This window comes from Capsella rubella, unplaced genomic scaffold, assembly GCF_000375325.1.
Source record: "Capsella rubella cultivar Monte Gargano unplaced genomic scaffold, Caprub1_0 scaffold_8, whole genome shotgun sequence".
Classification (NCBI taxonomy): Eukaryota; Viridiplantae; Streptophyta; class Magnoliopsida; order Brassicales; family Brassicaceae; genus Capsella; species Capsella rubella.
In genome coordinates, this window is record NW_006238916.1 from 12,228,602 (window position 1) to 12,251,383 (window position 22,782).

The following is a 22,782-nucleotide window of genomic DNA, read 5'->3' on the forward strand; positions in this document are numbered from 1 at the left end:
CTGGAACCGACACGTGCGTCGCACGCGCTTTAGTACGGAACGGCTCCTCTCTCTCTCTTTCAACAACTTGACCTTCAAGCCCACCGTTTAGGCAAAATTCAATTATAATCTTTTACTCTATTTCATTTAATGGTTTTACCTCTTTTTCAGCAATTTATATTTTTTGAATTAATTAATCACCTCGAACCATAAATACAGTAATTAATATTCGTGTCTGAATAACTCTATATTTTTACAGTGTAATAATGTATATAGAGATCAAATCCCTACTAATCCATTATTACCTTGTTATTCTAATTATTACTAATAGACTAGCAATTTCTATAATTATTTTCTCACAAGTTGCAAAACAAAAAAAAAGCTTCAGATCGAATTTCATATAAAAGAGACCCAATTCAAACAAAAATATGTTCAAATTGACTTAAATCATCAAAACCAAATTTTCTTCTGTTATTATTATAGATCAAATATATAATATTGAGCTATTTGCTACTACTATTTTATATCTACATAAAAAAATAATAGAAAATACATATATACTTAAATGAAAGAAAATAAAAGTGAGGTACTTTCAATTCACACGGCCAAACCAAAACAGAGCGGAGCCGACTCATATTCAATTTCATTTGGCGGCGCTGAAACAAGAAAAATAAATCTCTTTTGCTATTATTATATCTATAAGCTTAAACCTCTCTTCTTTCTTTTGTCTTCTAAAACCTCTGCTTCTTCCTTTCTCTTACCTCTCTCTCTCTGTTATTTTGTTCTCTCTCTCTCTCTACAGAGTTTTCTTTCCCTCTAATTTTTATAAGTTATCAGGTTGGGTTTATAAGCTTTGAGTTTTCAACATATATAGGAGGAGGAGTTTGAGAAGCTAAAGGGTTTTGTATGTGTGTCTTAAAAGTGGCAAATCAGGAAGATAACGTTGGCAAGAAAGCCGAGTCGTCTAGTAAAGACAGAGATGATGATCATAGGACGTTGTCGGAAATCGATCAATGGCTTTACTTATTCGCTGCCGAAGACGACCACCTCCGTAATAACTTCGCTACGCAGCAGCAGCCTCCGTCGTCTCTTATGTCGGGTTTCAGTAGAGAGATGGAGATGTCTGCTATTGTCTCTGCTTTGACTCACGTTGTCGCTGGTAATGTTCCTCACCATCAACCTGGTGGCGGTGACGGTAGCGGTGAAGGGACTTCGAATTCCTCTTCTTCCTCCGGCCAGAAAAGGCGGAGAGCGGTGGAGGACGGTGGCGGCGGCAAAGCCCTCAAGGCTGCTAATACTTTGACGGTTGATCAATACTTCTCCGGTGGTACCTCTACTTCCAAAGGTACCATTTTCTTCCTTTCTTTGTTTTTTATTGGGTCTATATTGTAAACACTCGTAACCATTAATTAGTTCAAGGTACAAACCATTAGATACAAATTACATACCACAACAAAACATAATATTTATTTTTATTTTGTTAAGATTCAAATAGTGAGATCATATCTAATAAATGTTTTTAGTAAATTTATGATGTAGTTAATACATCAAGGTATGAGTCACATCATATGTTTGTAACACAAAATCTAAATACAGTTGCACTTTTGTTGTCCTCACGCAATCTACAAACCAACATGTCTTATATTGAAACAACCACGCTATATATACCATTTTCGTTCAATTGTTTAGGTTTTATTTGTTCTTTTCGGAAAACTTGGTGAAGTTAGAGGTACTTTTATCATAATGACTTAAACAGTTCAAATAAAAAGTGAAGAATAAAAAAAATACTAGTGATTAGTGTAAAGATGTAAATAAAATATGGGAAGTGTTGACAAAAATAAAAAATGATAATAAGAAAGTGTACTTGATTATCCTAAGACATATACTTTAGAATTGTTATAAAAAAGGTTTTAGATATTTAATTTAACAAAAATGATGATGCCAAAAGAATTTATCTCCCCCCAATTGCCTCAAGAGTCGTTTTCCACTTCCTTTTTTTTTATTTTTAGGCTTTCTACTTGTTCATTCCTCTTGTCACTTGCCCTCATCACTTTCTCCTAATCACTTTCTCTCTATATTATATATATTCGGGGTTTTTTTGTAGCGTAAAAGAAGTGTTTTACTAACGAGTCAAAACAAAAGTGTGAAATATGATATGATATGTTTGTTTGTTTGCAGTGAAGGAAGCTTCGAGCAACATGTCAGGTCCAGGCCCAACATATGAGTACACAACTACGGCAACTACAAATAGCGAAGCGTCGTCGTTTAGCGGGGACCAACCTCGGAGGAGATACAGAGGAGTGAGACAAAGACCGTGGGGAAAATGGGCGGCTGAGATTCGAGACCCCTTCAAAGCTGCTAGAGTTTGGCTCGGTACGTTTGACAATGCTGAATCAGCTGCAAGAGCCTACGACGAAGCTGCTCTTCGGTTTAGAGGCAACAAAGCCAAACTCAACTTCCCTGAAAACGTCAAACTCGTTAGACCCGCTTCAACCTCTGCTGCAGCAGCACTATCCCAAACCGCTGTTCAGAGGCCGACGCAGTCGAAAAACTCTGGTTCCACGACTCCCCTTTTGCCCATAAGACCTGCTTCGGAACAGACCATTCCCATTCATTCTCAGCCGTTGATGCAACAGTACAACTTGAATTACTCAGAGATGGGTCGTCAACAACAACAGTTTCAGCAGCAACAACACCAACAGTCTCTGGATTTATATAATCAAATGTCGTTTCCGTTACGTTTCGGTCACACCGGAGGTTCAGTGATGCAATCAACGTCGTCATCATCATCTCATTCTCGTCCTCTGTTTTCCTCAGGTGCTGCGGTTCAGCCACAGCCAGAATTAGTTAGTGAAACCGGTTATCTCCAGGATATACAGTGGCCATCAGAATCAGACAAGCCAAGTAACAACTATAATCATAGTCCATCCTCCTGATGGAATTGCTTCATTTTCTTTTCTTTTACTATAGAGCTATAGAAAAGAAGAAAAAAAAATTATATACATCTTAGGGTTTTTTTTCCCCCAAATGTTATAGGGTTTAGCTGTTTGTATTGCTTTCCTTCCATACTCGCATGTTTTTGTTATTTGTTTTTTAAATTTATCATATTTTTGCATAAGAATTAATTTTGTTTCGTTGTAACAAACATTGATAAAAAAGACGATAGAGAACGAAGAGTTTTGTATATAATCTCAAAAGGTTTGCTACAAAAGGGAAAAAAATATGTGTTCGAACCGAACAGAGAGAAACATTAGCACAATGATGGATGATTTAAAGAGAAGAAGAACCTGAAAGATTCTTTCCACTTTAGTGTGTGTGGCTAAACCCAGGTTTCTCAAGCTCTCAGTGCAGCTTTATGGACCATTGTTTCTTTGTGAATTTGGTGACAACTCTTCTCAACAAGGTCTAAAAGCTGCTCCAAATTTGTCGCCCATGAGTTGAGAATTTCGTTGCTGTCTTTAATGATCTGGAAGCAGATTATACCAGATGGTCTATCCATTTTTGCTATCAAGGCTTTGGACACAACCATTTCAGATAGATGCTTCTCTGCTTCCTGTGATTTATAATGGAACCAGTAATGAAAATATTGAAACATATACTGGTTATATATACTTACTTATATTGTCTATCTAACTAAATTTACCTCAGTGGTTAGGCACAAAAGTTCTGCAAGTCTCTTTAAAGTAACCCTTGAGTAATACTTCGAGACAACAAGAATATTCTGTGGAAGGTGTGAAGAATTTGTAAATTTAAGAACAATATCAATTGATGCAATCAATAAGATCGATATAGATTAGAGTTTAAAGAGTCTTTACGTGTTCGATTATTCTTAGTTTGAGATCTTCACCAGCTTTGTCACCCAACGAGCCTCCAATCATGCTTTTCTCTTTCTCAAACTCGTCCTTGAATTTGTTCCACAGAGAGGTCCACTGAATCACCTCCACTGTTACAATCTGCTTTAAAAGTATCCTGCAACACAATTGCAAATTTTTCTTAGATGGAGAAGAGTAGTGAAAACCCAAACAAATACAATATACATCAAGAGAAAAACGAGAATTACTTGAAATCAGGAAGTTCTGATAAATTTTTATCTTCCAAGGTTGCATTAAGCAGACTCGATTGCATCGGATCATGTGGTGCCAAGGCCAAGAACCAGCAGATCTTCCTCAGGACCTATGTTGGGAGGATCAGGAGATAAGTTAACTGAAGCTTATAATAGAGTGCAGGCTCGAGTTTCCAGAAAACAATATGAGACTTACTGGAATCCATTGTTCTGAGTTTTCCTTTACTGAAGGGATATCATATATGGCCTTGTAGCTACGGCATATCTCAAGGTATTCATTGTTGTGAGAATAATACCTACACAGTAGAATCCAAATTCAGAGTTTCAAAAACAAATTATGTCATAAATAACTGGCGACGAATGTGATAGACCAAAACAAGGCCATACCGAATCATTAGTTCATAGTAGATTCGCTTTAGCTCCAACAGCGTTGGTATATCAGCTGGAGCTTCCTCTACCATGTTTTCACCTTCCTTAGGTTTCTTTTTCTCTTTTTTGGTATCAGCATCAAACACTCTTGGGTTGATCTTCCTAGATAATATTTGAGCACGAACAAAATCTTGTCGATCCAAGCACAGGCGGACCTTAAGAAGTTTACGTCACCAATAATTATCACCACAAGATACAAAACAGAACAAAGCTTAAGGACTATAAAAAAAAGACAGGTCTTTTACTTGTTCAAGGATAAATGCAATTTTCTCAGTTTTTGCCATAGCACCAAATGTCTCCACCTGTAGGTCATAATAGATTAGCTACTGAAAACAAAAAAAAATCCAGGAAAGTTGGAAGCTAAAAACAGAAAAGCTTACCGCAACTTCTTGCATAAGATCTGCAGCTTCAGCAATTAGACCCTGTTCTTCCTTAATCTTGGCAAGCTTCTTGGTCAAACGAGCTCTCTCAATTTCAACATATATCTACACAAGCACACACAAGCTCATTGAGAAAATTTTCACGGAAAGGTTAAGATTCAGGCAAAAATATAACAATGAAATTCAAATCTTGCACCTTTCCAGCTGATACATTGTTTAAGGTCTTAATAAGCTCAACCCGAGTTTCTACATCTGGTGTCTCATCAATGTACTGCATTGCCTGTTGCACCATGGATTGAACAGCCTGCAAATCAAGAGACCTTCCCACTTTTAATATCTTAGTTCTAAAATTCAAATCCTCAAAAACATTCAGTAGAAATCGTTTTACGTAATCCTTAAACTACACAGCAGAACTCAAGCTAAATCAGTAAACAGAGATCAAAAACTAGTAACCTGCTTAAGCTGACCACGTTTCTTCGAGAGATTAAGAATCTGTTCGTTGAGAAGTTTCCAGTCCTTAGTCTCGAAACAAAGCTTGAGAATCTCCGTAGCGGCTTTTCTAGTTCCGGCGACATTCTCAGCGAGCCTCATCTGCTTCTCTTCGTTCAGAAGACGATCAATCGACGATTCGAGTTGCCTTGTTTCTTCCTGCAATCAAACACGACAACAGAATTTTTACAACCAAATTCCAACGAAAACAAAAAAAGAAGAGCTGAAACTTAGATCTGCTGAATCGGAGACTTGCCATTGCAATAAGCCGAGAAACAAAGCTCCGAGAGAGAGAGAGAGAGATAAGGAATAGTTGAAACTTCCGGTGACGAGAAGGTTAATGGTCGAAACCCAACCCCTTGAACAAGAAAAAGCTCCGACTTTTGTGGCCTAATTATACGTTTTTATTTATTCGAGACTTACCAAAAATATTTCTAAGACTAGTGGGGTACATCTGTAATAAACTTGACTAAATACGTAATCTACGTAGCTATCGGGTAAATACGAAATACATGAAGCTATTGGGTTATGTTATAAATAAAACTCTAGGGTCCATATATTATGTGGCCCATTTAAGTTTACTTCGTAAAAGCCCATCACTCTAGCCTCAGGCCTACAATATTACAAAACATACATTCAAGATTTGATGAGTTCATATTACTGTATGTCATAGGGAAATTATCAACTAATTTCTTACTTCAAAAAAGAAATCTAAACTTGTTTCGTTTGTCTTCAACGTGATGTCCAAAACATATACGTGATTCATTTTGTTGTGATGTGGGAGAAGTCTTGAAAGTAACGTAATCGTCAAATCTTGAATACAAAGTGTGAATCCCATAAAAACTCACGACATCCTCATGTGTATGTAAACGGATGAATATTCTCTCGATCTTGGATATGTTTGTGTGAGCATATATACTTATTCTTTTGAGTTTTATTTTCGCTTTGGTAAATCTTTAGATCTCGGATTCAAATCCAACGTCACACCGCTTGGGATCTTGATCTGCATGTTCGATGTTAATCTAGCTAGTGATTCTCTTTTTAGGTGTAATTTGCTTTTTGGAACTAATACAACATATAGCTGAAACTTAAAAGAAGATACTTGTGGTGTCTATATATATTATAAACCTTTATTCCACTCCATAAACAACAACCCATGATGTGCGATCCATACATAAAACACACAACACACACACACACACACACACAAACTACGATTTTATGATTTTTAACGAAAATCAAAATATTGTTCTCTCGAGATAAGGCTGTACACATATACGCATAAAATACAAACTCGATCATGTATTTTTATATTTTTCATATCGTGATAATAGTTTACATTCTCACTTCTTCTTTTTTTTTTTTAATATAAAATACAATTCTCACTTCTTAATTAAAGATAGAATCTCGGGATATCTTTGGATCGGTCCGGATATCTCACAAGAATTCGATAGACGCATATTTGTGTGTTATTTAGCGATTGTGTATCGGTCTTTTCTTGTTGGCAGAATTATAGTCCATATCCACCAATCCATCGATATCACTTCCACCACCACCACCTTCGTGCTTTAGCTTCCGACTCTCTTGAGCCTTCTCCACAACCAATAGCGTTCTATTATTCCTCACAATTTCTCGTAAGCTTCGTGCTGAAAAACCCAAATATATATATTTATATCAAACACTAATTATTTCATTATTTGGTAACATATATTTCGTTATTAATTCATCAAGAAAAGAAAAGTTTCATTCAAGTTTACGTGTGTGTAACACATATTAGCTTCAAATTTACCTTGAGTTGGACAAGAAATGAAGAGTATGAGAACAAGTGCCAGGAGGAGATGCTTGTAGTGTGAAGCCCTAATTGCCATTTTTTGGAAGAGACGAGACTTTGTTCTTCTTTTTTAGTTCTTTGGTTATATATCTATCTTTCTCGTTGAACTTTATATATAGGAGATGAATGGTTCTATGATGAACTTATGATCCCATTTTTATATCAGAATTAATAACGTTTTGGAAGTTATTGAGACATATGGGTCTACGGATTTGACCTCTAAAATTTCTCTGTCTTCCCACATTAACATGCACTTATTCTATCCCCACAAATATTGATTCTTCTTGTTTGCAAAGAAAATAAATGATGATAATATATGCAATCACTTCTTCTGAATGAGGAAGAGGGTTTCGGTTATAAACTGCTTCATTTCATGTTTCTACATAAATACCTACCCCGTTTTAGCAATGACATTGGTCTCCAAAGGTCGTAGGGAAACCACGAACGAAGATCAGTGACTTATCACCTCTGAATGCCTTTGCAGTCTCTTTCTCTAGATTTTACTCAATTTCCAAATTCTCAACATCTTACTTCTATCTATAATGTTATTATATACAAGATCAAAAAAAACTATAGCAAGAGGTAGTGAGGTTATAGAGAGGTTAGTAGAAGTTATAATAACTTTTCTTGTATAATTTTCTATCAACCTTACCGGTTCGAATGCTGTCAAATCATGGGTATAACTGTTCAAGACTACCTTAAACCAACAGTTTAATTAGTAGTTGTACTTCTACATTATATGTCTTTTAAACCATCCAGATTCTGTAAGCATATTGCATTATAATGCAAGTGGTCTATAAAAGATCGAGGAGACGGTTGGAGATCGAGTGGTCCTTTTGATCATAGTGGTCCTTTCAAAAGGAATATGATTTATCAGAAGTCAGAACATTGAAAACAAATGATTAATACGCAAGTCAATTAATGTATTTTCATTTAGTATATTATTAATAACCTGAAGTTTACATTCAATATATGTTCTGCATACGTATAAATACCTTTGTGTAGTCAATTGTGTACGAAGACGGATATTACTACCTTCATATATCGAGAGAATCGTAAAAGATCATACTGTATGTCTATAATACTCCCATAAAAGTTTGAAACCATTTGATTTATTGTTAGTTTTGGCCTTTAGGATTTGAATACAAGAGGGCACAATACAATAGGCTTAGCAAACTTACCAAATCATGAATGGGGTTTTAGCTCGTTGATAACGTGAAGTTTGGGTTAAAAAAGAAAAGAGTATATAATAAAGTGGACCACAAAAGAGATGTAGATTTGGGTAGGGGTCGGGGACATGTTAATACTAGAGTGCTTAAATATGGCAAAAAGGACGTAAGGTTTGTTGTGTCATGTGTTTCCCAATTAGCCATTCATTACCGCAACTCAATTTCTCCACCTACAAATTCCGACAAGAGCTGGTCTACTCTCCTTTTCCATTTATTTTAGAATCAATCATCCAAAACTAATTATACATACATTTTTTTCATTGATATTACTATTTCACGTGAATGAACGATGATAGTATATGATATACAGTTTTCTAATTTAGTCGTTATAATTTATTTACTAGATCCAAATTCTATATACGGTACTTGTTGATATCATATATATTATAAAACAAAAAAAAAATGACAAAACCAGTATACATCCAAACCCTATACTCTAACTAAATTCTTACATATTGTCATATTTGATGAAAATTGACAATTCTAGTAGTAAATACTAAATAATATTGTGATCCGATTTGATCGATGAGATGTTTTCTTGACTTAACGTTTGAACATATGGACCTATTAACCTGAAATTATTATGTGTGGACCAAAATATTTGTAAAGTTATCTGTGACAAGTTGTTTGAAATTTTAGTATAGCCAGTTTATATGATTAGCTACATTAGTTTGATTAGACTTTAACGTCGTGGAACAAAAAGAAATAAAATTTGGAAAAATCTAGATATCAGCCAGAATTTCATGTACCAAGAACCAATGACAATCTTCAGACAGCCACCATGATGAATGTCTCGTTAGTACAGATGACACTATGACCAAAAGAAGAAGCAAGTATGATTCTGTAAATTCTGTTTTTATCTGTCCATAGATTTTTCAATGCCAAGTTTCTTCTGAGGATTTACATAAAAACACGTAGCTCGATGAAGATCAACATCAGGGCAATGTTTTGCGCAGACAAGTTGAATTGAAAGAGGGACCATGAGAGCACATGGAAGGTTTTGGCTTCAATTTGATCATTAGTCTTTGTCTCTCTTTCATCACTGTTAACAAGTCTACATTTAAGTCTTAAGAGGGGCTTTTGGACAAGACATGAAATGATCATATCGCCTATCGACAAAATTGCTATCAGAGACTTATCAATCTTAGGGGTCAATTCAAATTCATCCAATTTCTTTCAATTATTAGGAAAAGTGTTTTGTGTATTACATGAGACAATACTTTACCACAGAACAATTGGGACTTTACAATGGGATGATTTTGTTTTCATCTTTTTCCAAATGAAACAATACCTTTTCAGTAAGATAACTCCTCACCTGTAGAGTTTGGATTATGGCTACCAGATTTAGCCTCACACAAGTTGAATTCCTGAAGGGTCCTTCGAACAGGACTTGAGAGACCATTTGGTGGAATCAATACTTTCTCTTGGTTACAATCATAATGCTGTGCTAAGTGACTTGAAGGAGCATGAGCTATTGAAGTATTTACGTTTGGTGGTGCGAATTGTTGGTACTGATGGAACTCCTGCACAGGGATTGGTATCGATGTCTCTTCAGGTTCATATTCAAGCTCATTCTGCATAAAGGATTGTGAAAGAGTAAACATGAAAAACTTTTCAGATCAAATTCAAGAACTTTGGACTTGTAATATTCGAAGTTAGTCAAACAAAGGAAGATTCATGAAAGATATATAATCAATCTAAAGACCAATTACGTAAGCACAAGCTTGAAGCTTGAGTACAAAGCATAATCACAAGCCAGATAATGTTTCAAAGGAAAGAACCTGCAAGTAGGTAGTAATATCAACAGTGGATACTCTAGTTCCTTGTTCTTCTTGTCTCACAATCCATTGGTAAAGTTTCTCCTGTAAAACAAAAAGTCGGATTCCATAAAACCAAAACAAACTAAGAGAAAATTTCATCTTTGAAATATCATGAAACGATATTGAATGACGCCACGAACATAACGATGCCACCATAAGGAAGCAACGATCCCTAGTTCATCAATTTAGTTAGTCTGAGTAAAAACAAAAGCAGGCACTTCAAGATCAAAGGGCCACAACTTTGAGCAGTAAGACCACTTATTAGCTTTATATCCAAACTAGCTTCATTTGATAAGAACCAATTCAGATTGTCTCTCGCTCCATTGTTTCAATTACGACAAACTCAAAGAGACTATAGCAAGGCAAACAAGACCAAAACAACAGGAAATCCATGAAATAAACAGCACCCAAGCAAAACAAAAGCCTTCAATCAACTTTTTTTATTTATTTATCGAACCCAGAAATCAAAATCGAAACTTGATACAGACTAAGGTAAAGAGGGAGGGAGAGAGAGAGAAGAGACCATGCCGCGACGTTCACCGGCGAGGAAAGAGACGCGTTGGTGGTTCATGGCATGGGTATAGAGCTGAGAGAGCGAATTAGCAGCACCACGAAACGCGCCATACATTGTTCGATCGACCTCATCGAGCCGTGTGGCCTCGGATTTTCGCTTCTTCACCATCAGAGTGCGAACGGATAACAAAAACCCTAGATTTGTAAAATTAGGGATTCTTCTGAGGACTGAATTTGGTAAAAGATAAAAAGAAGAAGAAAGGATTGATTGTTTGTGAAGGGAAGAAGAAGACGCGAAGAGAGAGAGAGACTTGTGGCGTTACTTCTGTAGAGATTCTGCCACGTGGATATCATGCTACTTGTGGGTCCCTTTATTGTGTCCTGCAGACAAAAGTTTTTATTAAAAGCTATTTTTTGCACTTCCGGTTCGGTTCATGAATTTTCTTGTAATAATAATGTTTTTTTGTGCTAAATTTATTATTTCATTCATTCTTTGATCGAGGATGAAATAAGGAGAAACTTTTGCTATGATAGTATGGTGGATCATGGATGATTACTATTTGAATTGTTTAAATTTTTTTAGATATATAAAAAGGGATCTACTTTGCTTTACTCTTCTTCGCTTTGAGTAATATACAGTATTTTGAATTCAATCGAATACTAATAAACTGCTATTTCATTGTTTCAAGGATAGATTAATTTCCTTAAAAAGCAATTCGACCAATTTTTTCACAGCGATATACTCTCTTTGCCAAAAAAAATACAGTAACAGATTCCGAAAAAAAACACTCACACGTTTGTAATTTGTGATTTTTTCTAAAAATAGGAATTTATTTTAAGCTCAATCTCCCTCGCTAACAAGCTAAAAACATTCCTATTACAAGTCACAACGACCACCCATCTCAAAGACAAGGAAAAAGAAATTTACCGACCGGAAGAAGAGCAAAAAACACATCTTTCCAGGTCAAAGAAATCCCAATTATCATTCATCGTCGCCTTCTCAATATGGCCGGAAGAGCAGCGATGCTCGTTAACGTCGGGACGGTTACAATGACCGTTTTGACCCTGGCTACTTTGGTCGGAGGCTTCGGTGTGAATTGGGGTAGTATCGCATCGCATCCTTTGAATCCCAACATTGTTGTTCAGATGCTTAAGGACAATAAGATCAATAAAGTGAAGCTTTTTGACGCCGATTCATGGACCATGAATGCTTTGGCCGGTTCCGGCATGGAGGTTATGGTCGGAATCCCTAATAACCTTCTTGAATCTCTCGCCGACGATTACGATAATGCTAAAGATTGGGTCAAAGAAAACGTTACTCATTATATGCGCAAGGGTGGCGTCGACATCAAGTAATTAATCCTTCAAAACTTGTTTTTTTCTCTTTTTTTTCTTTTCTTATCAGAATATGATTATTCGGTCTAATACATGTGACCGCCATATATATAGGTATGTAGCGGTTGGGAACGAGCCGTTTTTGTCTGCATACAACGGATCGTTCTTGAAGACAACATTTCCAGCGTTAAAGAACATCCACAAGGCATTAAAAGAAGCTGGACATACCGATAAAATCAAAGCCACGATCCCACAAAACGCAGAAGTTTACCAATCAGCCAATGACAAGCCTTCAGAGGGGGATTTCCGCAAGGATGTGAAGCAAACTATGGTCGACATCGTCACTTATTTCCACGATAACGACTTACCTTTCACCGTCAACATTTACCCTTTTCTTAGTCTTTACCTGAACGAGCATTTTCCTGTGGAATTCGCTTTTCTTGACGGTGATGGTCAAACGATTAATGATAAAGGAAAGAATTATGATAACGTGTTCGACGCAAATTATGACACACTCGTTTTCGCGTTAAAGAAAGCTGGGATTCATGATATGAAGATCATCGTTGGAGAGGTAACTTGAAAAGCATATTACTGGTTATAATTAGATATATACCAAGAATCTTAATTGAATTTGGTTATGTTTCTCTCTGTAGGTTGGATGGCCAACGGATGGTCATAAATATGCGACGCCGAAGCTAGCAGAGAAATTCTATGCAGGGCTTATGAAAAGACTAGCTAAGGACGGTGGGACTCCATCGAGACCTGAGAGGTTAGAGGTTTATCTTTTCGGTTTCCTCGACGAAGACATGAAGAGTATTCTTCCTGGACCCTTTGAGAGACATTGGGGCATCTTTAGGTGAAGTACTTTTCTCTTCATATATCTAAAACTATGTTTCTTGAATCGTACGTCAATTATATTTTGTTTCCTTCTCTAATTGCATAGAGTTTGACCGGTCTTCTCTTATTATTCACAATATATTCTTCACATACTTTACATTTTTTGAATATAGTCTTGTCATAAGTTTTAAAATCTAACGTTTTAATGGAATGATTAAACAACAGAGAGATTAGTAACGTTATGTTTTTCCACTAGATACGATGGGACACCGAAGTTTGTGCTAGATTTCACGGGACAAGGACGCAAAATGGTGCCTGTTGCAGCTAAGGGTGTGCAATACTTGGAAAAGCAATGGTGCGTAGTGAACAATGACACGGTCAATCTAGACGAAATTGGTCCAGACCTAGACTATGCGTGTTACCACGGGGACTGCACCGCTATGGAGGCCGGGTCAACGTGTAGTAAGCTAACCAAAATCCAAAACATATCATACGCGTTTAACATGTATTTCCAGATACAGGACCAAGACGTAAGGGCTTGTGATTTCAAAGGAGCTGCTATGATCTCTAAAGTTAATGCGTCCGTGGGAAGTTGCTTGTTCCCAGTTCAGATCATTAGTGGAAGTGACGATGTCAGGATCAACTCTGTGTTTGGAAGATTCATTCTTTTTGGATTTGTTCTTTTTGGATTGGTTGCAGCTATATAATTTGTGTTTTTGGCACTTTGAAGGAAATTTATTAAATACGTTATTTTATGTTCGTTTCTTAACGTTTGAGTTAGTTGATTTCTACGTGTTTTATAGATCGGTATGATGATCGAATCACATGAACGATTTTGATTTGTATGTATGTTCATAATATATATTTATATATATATTCAGTAGACAATAGTGCTCAATTATATCCTCGTTTGCAAATAATATTTATTTTGTGGTTTTTCATTGTTACATTAGAACTTTTTACTTAACAAATGTTTTACCCTGTTTAATAGAGTAATCGATTCCTTTATTTTCTGTAATGCTTTCAATTTGTAACGTTATATCAGTCAAAATCCTTGTTATTTTTTACACCCAGTATTTTTCTAGGTTAAACTACTTTTTATTTTGCAGGTTTTGCGACATTCAATGGAAAAAAATGGACATGACCATAAATGCGGTTTGGTGAGAGTACTAAATGCTAGTATTTCAAAAGAAGGATGTCTATATATATATGCCCCAGTGCTTTCATATTTTTCGTTTTTACCGTTTTAGGCATTTTGGTTGTATTTAAAGCTAAACAATAGATTGAGAGTTATATACACAATTACACATTTAGGTTGGAAAATATTAATATTGACCTTAGACAAGTTAAAACACAGTGAATACGGGTAAACGAGTAGTTTGTGAAGTAGTAATTTCTTACTTATACTGTAATTGATATGACGATTAAAAGCAAATGCATTTGTAAGAAGATGGTAAAAAATACATAAACAAACCTTCACTAATTTTGTATTTTTATTGATACGCAAATATTTATTAGTCTTGTACTAAATTTTCAATTATGATAATTGTGTAGTCATATCACTACCAGATTTAAAATGTAATGAATGCTGCTGATGAGTGCTGACCATTCTGCTCCTTCTCTCCTTTTATTCCCCTTTGCTTCTCCTACTTCTACTTAAATTCTATCAACTCTTAACAATATAAGCTAAGAGACGACGACGAGGAGTAATCAATAATATTTGAGAGGGTGTGAGAGAGGTTCCATTATTATTTTTCTATTTGTTCCTTCTTTTTTTTGTTGTTACTATATTATAATATCGTAATATGTTGTCTTCAGGATATGCAATGAAACGAGATGTGGTGATCATTGTAATCTTTACAATCTTAGTTTTGATAATTTTCTCGCGTTCAAGTTCGATTCAAGCGGGAATATTCAGCAGCAGTACAAGAAGAAAAAGTAATATTCTGAGGGTTGCTCGATCACAATACTACAAGAATCATCACGAGTTTGTGATCTCGGGAGGGATGTCAAATTTTAATAAGTTCAGACGAAGAAGATCGTCTAAAGTTGGGGAAAAGATTGACGGCGAGGAGGAAGACCAAGAAGAGAAGCGATCTATCCCCAGTGGTCCAAATCCTCTGCACAACAAGTAGGGTAATATTGAGAGAGGCAACATATATGACTATTCAAGAATCAAGATTAGTATTTGTTCTTAAGGAAACAGCTGCGGTATTACCGGGTTTTCATTCTTTATTATATACTCTATGGGTTGGGTTGGAAAATCTAACAATCGAGTGTGTTTTCTAGCATTTAAAATGCGTATGTTTGAATTTGCTGGACCCTTATACTATGTACAATGAGGTAAAACTAATTAATACTTTAATTTGATCGTAATAATATGGACAGTGTGTTATGCAATGAACCTTTAATTTGATCGTAATAATACTTTTTTAGAAGTTTCGTGTTAATTGGATTTCGAATAATAATATCATATCAATGTCATCAAAGGAAGAAAGTGAAATTGCATTTATTTGTTGCTGATAGGTGTGGTGTGGTGGTAGGCGTCCCATTAATATATTATCTCCATCACTTTCAAAGCAAATACATCAAAAAAAAGATTGATAGATTTGTATGTAATTACTTTTTCTTGTTGTTTTTGTTTTTTTATATATTAGATTTACATCCCCCACAAAATGGTTTCTCCCAATTAGAACCCCACAATAACACACTCCTTCTTCATCTTTGACCAGCCGCCCCATCTCTTTCACTTTCAGTCTCTATATTTTAGCTTTCTTCTTAATTCTCTCCTTAATTACTACCTAATTAGTCGTAACTAAACCCTTCTATCTGATATCAAAATTCTTAACCATTTCCATATAAATCACCTTAAATAGGTAAGATGCATGTGTAAATCACCTAAATATATAGGTAGTATCTATAACTATAACATGATTACTTAATTAAGTCATGTGTGTTTTCTTAAAACAAAGCCACAAATACATGTTTCTGATATGTTTTGTAATATGTTAGTCTCTGTTAGTTAAAAATGAGAATAGTATAGAGTGGTTACCAAAAGGAACAAAACACAAGTTAACACAGTGGCTCCAGGAAGTTTCGTCTTACCTATAAAGACAAGATTAAAACGACCACTTTGAGTCAGTTGACTTAGGAATAGACTTGCGAATTCTTCTCTGGTCATATATGTGTGTGTGAGTCAGTGGGTGCAAATCATATAATATACAAGATGATGCATTGCATTATGCCAAAAACTTTGGAATAAATAAAAATTTTATACCTTGTTTAGCCATGCAATATGCTGTTTCCCCTCAATATTGGAGTATATATTTTTTTAATAATATATAGAACTAACTCTCATAAAAGATGGATTATACAGATTGTGAAAACATATATATATGGATCAAGAAGTGAATTTAGACGAGATAATACTTTACAGGATTTGCTAAATAAAAAGTTAGGCCAAAAAAAGATATCAGAGTATCATAAATAGTAGTAACGTTTACGAAATTCAACAAGTCAAAACTTATTTTGTGTCTTTGGTGTAATACAGACAACAACTGTAAAGTGAATAGAAAGTCCTGTCTGCTTCAAACACAGCAGAAGCAACAACACACATAAACATAAAACATATACTAAGCCCGCAGCCATGGATCCAATATATCCAACGGTATCGATCACCGATGCTAACATGGACCTCAAAGTAGACGATAATGGCTCTACAAATGGGCCCGAAAAGCCCAATCAAGAAAATGAATACTTTAATAAGTGGAGGAAGCTCGCTTTTTCCGCCTTTCGCCACCCTTCCGCCTAGCGTCTGTCCATACGTCATAACGATGACGTCATCGCCATATTCTTTTACACACGTGGCACATTGAAGCACCTTCCTAGTATCTACCCTGAAATTGCTTTGTTCACAAGTAGTAGTAGTAGTAGTAGTACTACTAGTAATAATTGTTTAATAAAAATCTTATCTCTTAATTATCTCTTTCTTTTTACAAATATAAAATAAATAAGCAACCAAAACCTTCAAACAATAATTCTCATTTCTCTTTGAATATAAATAAAAGACCATTGTTAACTCATTGTCTTCTCTTCTTCACTTGCTCTCTATCTATACTAAGTTCTGTTCTTACCTAGTTTATACATGCTTTAAGACTCTCTCTTCTCTCTCTCTCTCTTGATTGTAATTTGTTTTTCCTATTCATAAAGGAAAAAAAAAACAAAAAAAAAGATGAATATCTCTCAAAGCCCTAATTTTACGTATTTCTCCGATGAAAGCTTTATTAATCCTTTCATGGACAACAATGATTTCTCCAATCTGATGTTCTTCGATGTCGATGAAGAAGGAGGCAACAATAACGGATTCGTCGAGGAGGAGATTTCATCTCCGACAAGCATCGTTTCGTCGGAGACATTTACCGGCGAAAGCGGCGGATCCGGCAGCGCAACAACCTTGTTTAAAAAGGAATCAACGTGAGTTTTTAATTATTACTATTATTTAATTGTTGGCAAGATTCTTAACACAAGTAAATTATTTTTTATTAAATTATATACTACTTATCTTTTGCTACCCAATTAAAAATTGTAGAAATAGGGGAATCAAAGAGAGTGATCAGACGAAAGATACGGGCCATCGAGTTGCATTTAGAACGAGATCTAAGATCGATGTCATGGATGATGGTTTTAAATGGAGGAAGTATGGCAAAAAATCTGTCAAAAACAACATTAACAAGAGGTAACCTAAGTCTCAGTTTTATCTAATTGTTTGATTAGAAACCCTTTTTAATCACTTGTGTGTTTCATTAAGGTGAGGTGAGGGAAATATAGTTTTCAAGTATACATCTATTATATTGTTTGCTTGGGAATTTTCTGTAACCACCTAGCTAGCTAGTTAATCCTTATGTTATATTAGAATAGCCACTAGCTCGATCATATAGTGTGATTTGAATACTATTTTGATGGACCCGTATTATCATCTACCAACCCACTTGGATTTAAAATTAATCAGATTCCATATGCATCCATGTGATCTGCTCTTGCTTAATTATATCTTTACATAAACGGTCGCTATATAACTAGAGGTGAATGGATCAGTCCATGGTTTATTTTGACTCATCTATAGTAGAAGAAACAAGTTGTCCATATTTGTGAACATCTTTTAATGAATCGGAGTCATCCTCTCTAAACATATCACTTTCAAAGCATGGTTAGGATATAAAAATTCATACTCGTAGAATTCAAATACAAGATAAAATATCAATATTGTATATCCTAATTTGTAAAACTGGGTAGTATTAACAAATGTTGGAATATATATATATATAGGAATTACTACAAATGCTCAAGTGAAGGTTGCTCGGTGAAGAAGAGGGTGGAGAGAGATGGTGAAGATGCAGCTTATGTAATTACAACATACGACGGTGTCCATAACCATGAGAGCCCTTCTCACGTCTACTACAATGACATGGTTTTGTCTTATGATCATGATAATTGGAACCAACACTCTCTTCTTCACTGTTAATCCAGAATGTCTTCTCCTCATGATTGAGATTGTAAGATAGAGCTACCATTGTTATATATAATCTTAGTGCATTGTGTAATTTTATAGGTATAAATAATTAATAAAAAGGAGTTTGGTTTATAAATGTTTTAATGTATGTATATGGCTATGAAGCATCTTGTAGTTCGCTAAGATATCAAATATAATTAAGTGTATAGTTGAAAATTTGCAGTGTTATATATGGTCGTATGATTTTTTTAAACTGTGGAATGTTTCTTTGGATATTCAAGGTGAATGTATGTTTCTGCACAAATTTTTGTCTTTTTAAATGGATACAATCACACAAGTATGTTCTCAATAGGATATCTTTTGGTTGGTTTGAATAATTATCAACGAGGTAAACTGTTTCGGTTTACTTGTTATCGGTTTAATAAAAGGAATTAGATTGGTTTGGTTTATGAGCCGGTTTTGGTTTGTGTTAGCGTAGACAGTACCGAACCGATCTCATCTTCTACCTTTTAACAAACTCTGTGCAGGGAAAACGAAGTCGTTTTATATTGTTCTTCCGCCCAAATCAAATCTCAACACTTGAATAACATTTCAGTAAATTTCAAGGAAAGCCATACGAAGACGAGGTCTGGATCTCTGATCTCTCCATTTTACATTCATTCTCTCTACTTTCGCATATCTTCGTTTTCAGATTCTTGAACGGCTTCGAAGGGAAATTTGTATTCCCAGAGTTATTCGAGTGGGAGGAAGACGAACCCGAACCCTACTTGATTGATTTTTATCTGTAAAAAATTGATCCGAAATCTCGGTTGGATCCGTAGATCTGCTGCTTCTATCGATCGAGGTTTCTACACGAGGAAGGTGAAGAATCTGCGCTTGTCGATGTTTGATTAGTTGCTTCGGTAATGTCATTGGGGATTGAATCATAAAAAGTGTTCCATTGTGAGAGGTTGCTATGAGCGTTTGTGGAAGCTGTTTCTTCTCGTTTTGGATTGGAATTATCGAGAGGACATGATTGATCAGTGTTAGTTTTCTCATTTGTTACCTAATCTGGTCTGGCTAGTCTGTGATTAAGCCCAAAAAAAAAAGAAAAGAAAAAGTAATGAAGTTTTGGAGGGAACGTGAAAGGGAAAATAAGGAGCAGATCGTAGCTCCATTGTGCGGGCAAGTTCGAGTATTGGTTGTTGGTGACTCAGGTACTACTGTTACTAGTTCTAGTTTCCATGTAGTTTCCATTAGCAATTGTATGGAACCAGACCAAGTTAGTCCTTTTAGAAGCTTAAATATTACCATACTTGTGTAATTTTCTTGATTATTTTGGTTTAATAGGACTTGCAGATTGATGCACATGGATACTTTATATCTAGATCATGTGTGACTTAGCAAGATAGATTCTCTCCCATTGAGTTGGACCATTGGTTAGGAGTTATGGTTCTGTGGTCATTGAGTTATATCATTTTCTTCAAACCTTAGAGTCTAGCATTTAAGTCGAAACTGTTTTCCTTAGAGTCTGTTACTTAGTGAGTTTGCTTTTGCTCGTCGAGTTATCTACTCTGCATCATTATGTCAATTTTCATCTCTTAATATCAAATCTATTTGTTAGGTGTTGGAAAAACATCACTTGTACACCTCATCAACAAAGGTTCTTCTATTGTTCGCCCATCTCAAACAATTGGATGCACAGTTGGTGTCAAGGTAACTTAATTGTCTCAAACGTTCTCCAATTGTTTAGGGAAGTGAAGTTTACATCCTTTTATTTCCTGCTACTTAACCACTGTGCAGCACTTAACCTACGGGAGTCCATCTAGTTCGTCAAGTAGCATTCAAGGTGACTCAGAGAGAGATTTCTTTGTTGAACTCTGGGATGTATCAGGACATGAGAGATACAAAGATTGCCGTTCATTGTTCTATTCACAAATCAATGGTCTCTCCCAACCTATCCACATTATTCATTCTTTGTATGTCTGTAACAAATGTCATAAAACGATAAACTTCTTATGCAGGAGTTATTTTTGTTCATGATCTCTCCCAGAGAAGAACAAAGACAAGCTTGCAGAAATGGGCGTCTGAGGTTGCAGCCACTGGAACATTTTCAGCTCCTCTTCCCTCAGGGGGTCCTGGTGGTCTTCCTGTTCCATACATTGTTGTTGGCAACAAAGCAGATATAGCTGCAAAAGAAGGAACAAAAGGAAGCAGTGGAAATCTCGTTGATGCAGCTCGTCATTGGGTTGAGAAGCAAGGTTTGCTTCCTTCTTCAAGTGAGGATCTTCCTCTCTTTGAAAGCTTTCCTGGTAATGGCGGTCTCATAGCTGTAAGTAAACCATATGAGTTAGAACAGACTTTTCAGTTAATAGTAGTTAGTGGTTGCTTTTAATTTTATGGTCTGGTGCGGGGTTTTCCACAGGCTGCCAAAGAAACCAGATACGATAAGGAAGCTTTGAACAAGTTTTTCCGGATGGTTAGTGTTGTTAACACATTTTTGTATTCCTTGTTACCTCTCCAAGATACCCTTTTATAACCAATTAAACTGTGAATCTTTACAGTTGATAAGAAGAAGATATTTCTCAGATGAACTACCAGCAGCTTCACCTTGGTCTCTTTCGCCGGGTCCAACCTCATCATCCCAACGGTTAGACGAGATCACAAGTGATGACGATCAGTTTTACAAGCGAACAAGGTAACAGAAATCCTGTAAAGCATTAGAGTTTAGTTTAGTTTTGTTTGTTTTTTGTTTATGTTGGGATTCATCGGTTGATTGTTGCACACAGTTTACATGGAGATCCTTACAAGTACAACAACACATTACCGCCACTTCCAGCACAACGCAACCTAACTCCGCCTCCTACACTATATCCGCAGCAACCAGTGTCTACTCCTGATAACTACGCCATCCCAAGATTCTCTCTTTCCAGTGTACAAGAAACAACCAACAATGGCAGTGCAAGATCTAAGCGAATGGATATAAACGTCTGAAATCTCATCACTTGTTTGCTCATTCTCATTCCAAGAAAACTTGATGTTGCCTTTGGATCTATTATTCTTTTATGATTTTTCTTTTTAGGCGGTAAAGTGAATATGTGTGTAAACCCTCTTTGGTTTGTACATTGTGGGTTTTTTTTTTTAATCTTTATAGTAGATTCTTTGAAATCTTGTTCTTTTTTTTTGTTTTTTGTTTTTTTTTTTCTGGTTATCATGTATTAAAAACAGTGAATACTCACAAAATCACAATAAATTTTTTGTTGAATTTCTACAATCTAGTCATATTGATAGTTTCTACACTGTATGAGATATTGAGATTGTTAGTTTGATAACCAAATTTGATGTTTAAATTTCATATATTTTTAAATTGGAATATTAATTAATTTGAAAACAAAACTCTTTATTCCCTAGAAATATATGGAGATAGAGTGACAGAGTTACGACAACTTCATAGCATCGAGAGGAGGCAGGGAGGGAAGGTATGTAATTTTAGTACCCTCGTAGTTCCAATTCCATGGAATCTTTTTCTCTTTGAACCCTCTTCTGGGTTCTGGGTTGCTAAGACCAGCTGCAAAATCCTTAATTTTTTGTCTCTCTGTCACGTCGTGCAAAAACCCTAAACCCTGGAAATTGTGAGATCTCATGTTTCAGTAACTTGTTAAATTTGTACTCCGTGGCTGTTATTACAATATGTGTTGATTAAGATTCCGATTTCAATTCCATTTCTGTTTCAGTTTCAAAATTGTTTGAAGTGAAAGTTTGGTAATTGGGTTTCCCCAAACGAAAGGTTGAATTTTTAATTCAATTACGACGATACCAGATTGTTAAAAAAGACAAGCTTTGCTTTAATTTGTGTTCATGATTAAATTTTGTTTGTAATGCGCAGTGTAAAATCCGATTCTTTAACCGGGAAAATGGTGGAGGTGTGGTGGTCACTGATAGGAGCAGCAGTACCTGCACTAGTTGCAGGTCAAGCATGGAGGATAAAGAAGAGACGTGGAGAAGAAGAGCGGATTAAGAGTGCTCGAGGGAGAGAGAAGAGCTCTGATGAAATCTTTGTCTGTGAAAGAGTTTGCACTTCTAAAAGAATGCTGAAGAAAGTTGGTGCTTTCTCTAAAGATCCCATTCCCGACACTTGTGTTACTGTCTGCGGCGTATCTGAGCTTGACGCTTGCTCTGATGCTTGTGCTCGAACCGTCTGCGTTAACCAGCATCAAGTTGCTAATTGGAATGACATTTGTCTCAGAAGATGTCAAAGTGAATGTCTTAAGCTCTCTTCTTCTTCTCGTTCTTCTTGAATTTTGAACACTATGATTTGTTGTTGTTAACGTTACCTTTTGAAATGGAAATGGTATTTGAGTCTGAAGTTTCAAAAGTTATAATAACATT

The 22,782-nt window shown here is 35.7% G+C and overlaps 9 protein-coding genes across 11 annotated transcripts; 6 read left to right on the forward strand and 3 right to left on the reverse strand.

Annotated features, from left to right (window-relative positions):
• The first annotated feature begins 813 nt into the window (after positions 1–813).
• On the forward strand, positions 814–3,168 carry LOC17876356 (ethylene-responsive transcription factor ABR1). Its single transcript, XM_006280521.2, has 2 exons — positions 814–1,324; positions 2,158–3,168. Exons 1-2 carry the CDS (start codon positions 886–888, stop codon positions 2,913–2,915), a joined length of 1,197 nt encoding a protein of 398 aa, XP_006280583.1. The 5' UTR covers positions 814–885; the 3' UTR covers positions 2,916–3,168.
• Positions 3,145–5,605, reverse strand: LOC17877102 (26S proteasome non-ATPase regulatory subunit 12 homolog B). The gene is made up of 11 exons (XM_006280413.2): positions 5,596–5,605; positions 5,305–5,498; positions 5,048–5,155; positions 4,852–4,956; positions 4,717–4,773; positions 4,430–4,626; positions 4,239–4,338; positions 4,040–4,152; positions 3,795–3,948; positions 3,623–3,700; positions 3,145–3,532 (listed from the first exon to the last, which is right to left on the reverse strand). The coding sequence occupies exons 1-11, from the start codon at positions 5,597–5,599 to the stop codon at positions 3,314–3,316; spliced, it is 1,329 nt and encodes a 442-aa protein (XP_006280475.2). The 5' UTR covers positions 5,600–5,605; the 3' UTR covers positions 3,145–3,313.
• A 917-nt stretch (positions 5,606–6,522) lies between these two features.
• Positions 6,523–7,270, reverse strand: LOC17877346 (root meristem growth factor 9). The gene is made up of 2 exons (XM_006281335.2): positions 7,130–7,270; positions 6,523–6,986 (listed from the first exon to the last, which is right to left on the reverse strand). Exons 1-2 carry the CDS (start codon positions 7,206–7,208, stop codon positions 6,814–6,816), a joined length of 252 nt encoding a protein of 83 aa, XP_006281397.1. The 5' UTR covers positions 7,209–7,270; the 3' UTR covers positions 6,523–6,813.
• A 2,274-nt stretch (positions 7,271–9,544) lies between these two features.
• Positions 9,545–10,994, reverse strand: LOC17875379. Its single transcript, XM_006281012.2, has 3 exons — positions 10,744–10,994; positions 10,182–10,262; positions 9,545–9,974 (listed from the first exon to the last, which is right to left on the reverse strand). The coding sequence occupies exons 1-3, from the start codon at positions 10,900–10,902 to the stop codon at positions 9,696–9,698; spliced, it is 519 nt and encodes a 172-aa protein (XP_006281074.2). The 5' UTR covers positions 10,903–10,994; the 3' UTR covers positions 9,545–9,695.
• A 657-nt stretch (positions 10,995–11,651) lies between these two features.
• Positions 11,652–13,745, forward strand: LOC17875065 (glucan endo-1,3-beta-glucosidase 8). Its single transcript, XM_006281605.2, has 4 exons — positions 11,652–12,085; positions 12,183–12,639; positions 12,722–12,924; positions 13,162–13,745. Exons 1-4 carry the CDS (start codon positions 11,739–11,741, stop codon positions 13,610–13,612), a joined length of 1,458 nt encoding a protein of 485 aa, XP_006281667.1. The 5' UTR covers positions 11,652–11,738; the 3' UTR covers positions 13,613–13,745.
• An 816-nt stretch (positions 13,746–14,561) lies between these two features.
• Positions 14,562–15,291, forward strand: LOC17876802 (CLAVATA3/ESR (CLE)-related protein 21). The gene has a single exon (XM_023790028.1). It carries the CDS (start codon positions 14,711–14,713, stop codon positions 15,038–15,040), a length of 330 nt encoding a protein of 109 aa, XP_023645796.1. The 5' UTR covers positions 14,562–14,710; the 3' UTR covers positions 15,041–15,291.
• A 1,681-nt stretch (positions 15,292–16,972) lies between these two features.
• On the forward strand, positions 16,973–18,620 carry LOC17874845 (probable WRKY transcription factor 51). Its single transcript, XM_006281083.2, has 3 exons — positions 16,973–17,378; positions 17,494–17,640; positions 18,231–18,620. The coding sequence occupies exons 1-3, from the start codon at positions 17,137–17,139 to the stop codon at positions 18,424–18,426; spliced, it is 585 nt and encodes a 194-aa protein (XP_006281145.1). The 5' UTR covers positions 16,973–17,136; the 3' UTR covers positions 18,427–18,620.
• Positions 18,621–18,977: 357 nt separating this feature from the next.
• Positions 18,978–21,662, forward strand: LOC17876466 (small GTPase LIP1). The gene is made up of 7 exons (XM_006280695.2): positions 18,978–19,610; positions 20,018–20,109; positions 20,197–20,338; positions 20,418–20,725; positions 20,819–20,872; positions 20,958–21,091; positions 21,183–21,662. The coding sequence occupies exons 1-7, from the start codon at positions 19,517–19,519 to the stop codon at positions 21,385–21,387; spliced, it is 1,029 nt and encodes a 342-aa protein (XP_006280757.1). The 5' UTR covers positions 18,978–19,516; the 3' UTR covers positions 21,388–21,662.
• A 120-nt stretch (positions 21,663–21,782) lies between these two features.
• Positions 21,783–22,768, forward strand: LOC17875122 (uncharacterized protein At5g64816). Of its 3 annotated transcripts, none has more exons than XM_023777548.1 (3): positions 21,832–21,872; positions 22,128–22,180; positions 22,280–22,768. In XM_023777548.1, the coding sequence occupies exon 3, from the start codon at positions 22,308–22,310 to the stop codon at positions 22,689–22,691; it is 384 nt and encodes a 127-aa protein (XP_023633316.1). In that variant the 5' UTR covers positions 21,832–21,872; positions 22,128–22,180; positions 22,280–22,307; the 3' UTR covers positions 22,692–22,768. The 3 variants fall into 3 exon arrangements, with proteins under 3 accessions (XP_006281261.2, XP_023633316.1, XP_023633317.1); XM_023777549.1 differs by lacking the exon at positions 21,832–21,872 and adding an exon at positions 21,885–22,025; XM_006281199.2 differs by lacking the exon at positions 22,128–22,180 and having other exon boundaries at positions 21,783–21,872.
• Positions 22,769–22,782: the final 14 nt, after the last annotated feature.

Bases quoted from the DNA above. Each gene is read 5' to 3' on its own strand.
- LOC17877346 (XM_006281335.2), bottom strand. From the start codon at position 7,208: ATGGCAATTAGGGCTTCACACTACAAGCATCTCCTCCTGGCACTTGTT. The intron at 6,987-7,129 runs GTAAATTTGAAG...TGGGTTTTTCAG, and splicing joins CATTTCTTGTCCAACTCAAG to CACGAAGCTTACGAGAAATT.
- LOC17877102 (XM_006280413.2), bottom strand. The intron at 4,957-5,047 runs GTGCAAGATTTG...GTGCTTGTGTAG, and splicing joins ACAATGTATCAGCTGGAAAG to ATATATGTTGAAATTGAGAG. The intron at 4,774-4,851 runs GTAAGCTTTTCT...TATGACCTACAG, and splicing joins ATCTTATGCAAGAAGTTGCG to GTGGAGACATTTGGTGCTAT.
- LOC17875122 (XM_006281199.2), top strand. From the start codon at position 22,308: ATGGTGGAGGTGTGGTGGTCACTGATAGGAGCAGCAGTACCTGCACTA.
- LOC17876466 (XM_006280695.2), top strand. From the start codon at position 19,517: ATGAAGTTTTGGAGGGAACGTGAAAGGGAAAATAAGGAGCAGATCGTA. The intron at 19,611-20,017 runs GTACTACTGTTA...TCTATTTGTTAG, and splicing joins ATTGGTTGTTGGTGACTCAG to GTGTTGGAAAAACATCACTT. The intron at 20,339-20,417 runs GTCTCTCCCAAC...CTTCTTATGCAG, and splicing joins GTTCTATTCACAAATCAATG to GAGTTATTTTTGTTCATGAT.
- LOC17875065 (XM_006281605.2), top strand. From the start codon at position 11,739: ATGGCCGGAAGAGCAGCGATGCTCGTTAACGTCGGGACGGTTACAATG. The intron at 12,086-12,182 runs GTAATTAATCCT...CCATATATATAG, and splicing joins AAGGGTGGCGTCGACATCAA to GTATGTAGCGGTTGGGAACG. The intron at 12,640-12,721 runs GTAACTTGAAAA...TTCTCTCTGTAG, and splicing joins TGAAGATCATCGTTGGAGAG to GTTGGATGGCCAACGGATGG.
- LOC17875379 (XM_006281012.2), bottom strand. From the start codon at position 10,902: ATGGTGAAGAAGCGAAAATCCGAGGCCACACGGCTCGATGAGGTCGAT. The intron at 10,263-10,743 runs GTCTCTTCTCTC...TTTGTTTTACAG, and splicing joins CCGGTGAACGTCGCGGCATG to GAGAAACTTTACCAATGGAT. The intron at 9,975-10,181 runs GTTCTTTCCTTT...TCCTTTATGCAG, and splicing joins ATATTACTACCTACTTGCAG to AATGAGCTTGAATATGAACC.
- LOC17876802 (XM_023790028.1), top strand. From the start codon at position 14,711: ATGTTGTCTTCAGGATATGCAATGAAACGAGATGTGGTGATCATTGTA.
- LOC17876356 (XM_006280521.2), top strand. From the start codon at position 886: ATGTGTGTCTTAAAAGTGGCAAATCAGGAAGATAACGTTGGCAAGAAA. The intron at 1,325-2,157 runs GTACCATTTTCT...GTTTGTTTGCAG, and splicing joins TGGTACCTCTACTTCCAAAG to TGAAGGAAGCTTCGAGCAAC.
- LOC17874845 (XM_006281083.2), top strand. From the start codon at position 17,137: ATGAATATCTCTCAAAGCCCTAATTTTACGTATTTCTCCGATGAAAGC. The intron at 17,379-17,493 runs GTGAGTTTTTAA...TAAAAATTGTAG, and splicing joins TTGTTTAAAAAGGAATCAAC to AAATAGGGGAATCAAAGAGA. The intron at 17,641-18,230 runs GTAACCTAAGTC...ATATATATATAG, and splicing joins AAAAACAACATTAACAAGAG to GAATTACTACAAATGCTCAA.